Source organism: Terrapene carolina, unplaced genomic scaffold (genome assembly GCF_002925995.2).
Source record: "Terrapene carolina triunguis isolate 2854851 unplaced genomic scaffold, T_m_triunguis-2.0 Scaffold33392, whole genome shotgun sequence".
NCBI classification, from domain to species: Eukaryota; Metazoa; Chordata; order Testudines; family Emydidae; genus Terrapene; species Terrapene triunguis.
In genome coordinates, this window is record NW_020697743.1 from 1,637,207 (window position 1) to 1,640,742 (window position 3,536).

Genomic DNA, 3,536 nt, shown 5'->3' on the forward strand with positions numbered 1-3,536 from the left:
GGTGGGGGTGTTTCGGCAGCACGGCGCTCGGGGGAGTGTTTCGGTGGGGCGGGGTGGTGGTCGGGGGGGGGGGTGTTATGGCAGGGCGGCGCTTTTTTTTTGCTTTGGGCGGCAAAAAAATTAGAGCCGGCCCTGCACTGAAGTAGACTAATTGGAGTCAATGGGTCTACTCAGGTAAGCATGTGCATAAGTGTTTGACGGTTTGGGGCCCAAGGGAAAAATATTTATGGTATCGGCAACATTTGTTCAAAATTATAAATAGCACAGACCATATATTTAATTGCATTTTTTGCAGCTAAAATATATCGAAACTTGTAAAAAAAGAACCAAGCTAATATTATTGTTATTGTTTCTTCTAGGTAGTTCAAGACTGGAAATTTGTAGCTCAAGTCCTCGATCGGATCTTCCTGTGGTTATTTTTGGTGGTGTCAGTGACAGGTTCCGTTTTAATATTTACCCCCGCTTTACAGGCGTGGTTAAGCAGCAGTTTATAGGAATAAATTCATGTGTTAATGTGGATAATGGCTGAAAGATACAGTTGCCCCTTGAGACTGATTGGTTTTTTAACTTTCAATGAGTGCAGGGTCGGCAAAACCAAATTGAGATGGAAATGAAAATACATTGCCTTCTGGCTGCAGTGAATGATGTTGATAATAATAATAATAATGCTTCTCACTTGAATAGTGCTTTACATCTGCAAATTGCTGTACAACTCAAGGGCTCAATTGTGTAACCCTTACTTGCCCACTGAAATCAATGAAACTACTTGTGTGTGTAAGTGTTCACTAATGTGAGCAAGGTTTGCACAACTGGACCCTAATTAATTAATCAATCCTATTAAGGCTGATTATATTACAATATGATTTCATGATTGTTTTTAAAAAGGTGACTTTCTTTTTCATCCAAATATTCTGTTAACAAATGGGATCCTCATGTATTAAATATGCTACATTCGAAGAAAATTTAAATAGTATAGGAATACACAGGGCACTGATGCGCTAAGTTTTTGTCAGTCCACCTTGTTATCTTTAAGTGTAATAAGCACAGCTGTTTTATATACCTATCTAGACGTTTCATAACCAGCTATTACAAGGTGTGTGTTTGTGCATTAGAAAATAGAAACAAGTTACAGGTGGAATTTTCCAAAGTGCTCTGCTTTGGCATAACTCTGCTCCCATTGAAGTCACCGGAATATAAACCCTAGGATTAGCAGGCTTGTGGGGACAGAATATCTTAACTCCTTCTAGAAGAATTGAGGGCATACTCCTACCTCCATCCAGACTATTGGCATACATTGCTTTCTGTCTCCCCCACTGGTAAATGAGGAAAACTGTGGGCCTGTACTGGCTGGCAGGTATAATTTGCATTTATGTCAGGAGGTGTTCCATGAAGTACCCAACGCTGTGCACTCTGAGTTTGCCCATGTTCCAGACTTACAGACTGTGATACATTTTCGGTGTAATTTCAGGTACATGAAAGCAGGGCTAAGTGTAACAAGACATGGGGGTTATCCAGTGGGGAAAATAGGCCATTCTCATCTGAATCATAGAAATGTGGGGCTGTAAGGGACTGTGGGAGGTTATCTAGTCCAACTCCCTGCTCTGAGACAGGATCAAATAAACCTAGACCATCCCTTACAGGTGTTTGTCCAGCCTGTTCTTAAAAACCTCCAATGATGGAGATTCCACAACCTCCTTTGGAAGCCTGTTCCAGAGCATAACTGTCCTTATAGTTAGAAAGTTTTTCCTAATATCCAACCTAAATCTCCCTTGCTGCAGATTAAGACCATTACTTATTGTCCTACCTTTATAATTTTTGTTGCTCTCCTTTGGAATCCAATTTATCCACGTCTTTCCTAAAGTATAGTGCCCAGAATTGGACACAGTTCTCCAGCTGAGGCCTCACCAGTGTCTTATACACGACACTCCTATAAATACACCCCCGAATTATATTCACTTATTTTGCAACTGCATCACATTGTAGTCTCATATTCAATTTGTGATCCACTGTAACCCCCAGATCTTTTTCAGCAGTACTGCCACCTAGTTAGTTATTCCCTATTTTGTAGTGGTGCATTTGATTTTTCCTTCCTAAGTGAAGTACTCTGCACTTGTCTTTATTGAATTTCATCTCGTTGATTTCAGACCAATTATCCAATTTATCGAGGCCATTTTGAATTCTAATTCTGTCCTTCAAAGTGCTTGCAACCCCTCCCAGCTTGGTGTCACCTGCACATTTTATAAACATTCTCCACTCCACTATCCAAGTCATTAATGAAAATATTGAATAGTGCTGGACTCGGGACTGACCCTGGCAGGACTCTACTAGCTAGCACTGATAGCTACTTTTTGAGTATGGTGTTTCAATCAGTTGTCCACCACATTTCCCAGGCCTAGTTCATGAGAATGTCATGTGGGACTTTGTCAAAAGCCTTACTAAAATCAAGATATATCACATCTACTGCTTCCCTCCTATCCACTAGCCAGTAACTCAGTCAAAGAAGGAAATTAGGTTGGTTTGGCATGATTTGTTCTTGACGTATCCATGCTGGCTAGTTCTTAAAACCCTATAATCCTCTAGGTGCTTACAAATTGATTGTTTAATAATTGTTCCAGTAGTTTACCAGATATTGAAGTTAGGCTGACTGGTCTATAATTCTCCGGATCCTCTTTGTTCCCCTTTTTAAAGATAGGTACGTGCTTCCCTTCTCCATTCCTCTGGGACTTCACCCATCCTCATATAGTGACCAGACAGCCATAGTATTGTTTAACCCAGGGGTGAAAGTAACTTAAGAGACTTACGCAGGGCTGGGGTCCTAAGCAGGCGGGGGGGGGGGGTCCTTCGGGCGGAAGGGGTGGGACCTCAGGCAGAAGGGGCGGGACCTTTAAATCCCCAGCCCCTTTAAATCACTGCTGGAGCCCCAGGGTAGCCATAGCTATGGCGGCGGCCGGGAGCAACAGGTCTCTGGCAGCAATTTAAAGGGCCTGGGGCTCCAGCTGTGGTAGCAGTGGCCGGGAGCCCGGGACCTTTAAATCACCGCCAGAGCCCGGGGCTCCCGGACGCTGCTGCTACCCCGGGGCTTTGGCGGCGATTTAAAAGGCCAGGGGCTCCGGCCACTGCCGGGAACCCAGGGCCCTTTTAAATTGACTACCTCGGGAAGCTGCCCCCTGCCGGTGCAGTCAGCTGTGTACCGGCTCTTGCCGGTACGCCGTACTGTACCGTACTGGCTTACTTTCACCTCTGGTTTAGCCCTAACTGTATCCCTGTGTTCACACCTTTTACAGGACTACAATACATTTTGTATCATTTGAAAATTCATAATTTGCTGATCATTAGTGTACTGGTAAAATATGTGTGGCAACATTGTGTAAAGATATAAGATTTCTCTGTAGGGCAATACTAAGACATGTTCCAAGTCTGGGGAGCAGCCATGAACCAGTTCCTTAGAGACAAAAGGCAAGCTGATGCCTCAGCCAGGTGTCAACAAAATCAAATGGACTATCACCTGGTTAAGTGGGCACTCTTCAGCAGGAAAG

At 43.6% G+C, this 3,536-nt stretch overlaps 1 protein-coding gene across 1 annotated transcript in view; it reads left to right on the top strand.

The window, feature by feature from the left end:
• The window catches only part of LOC113409448 (neuronal acetylcholine receptor subunit beta-3-like), a 32,021-nt gene extending 31,484 nt beyond the window's left edge, over positions 1–537 (top strand). The window contains exon 6 of the mRNA XM_026663370.1: positions 360–537. Coding sequence (XP_026519155.1) covers positions 360–494 — 135 coding nt within the window. The 3' untranslated portion in view covers positions 495–537. The remainder of the gene's footprint in view (positions 1–359) is intronic.
• Positions 538–3,536: the final 2,999 nt, after the last annotated feature.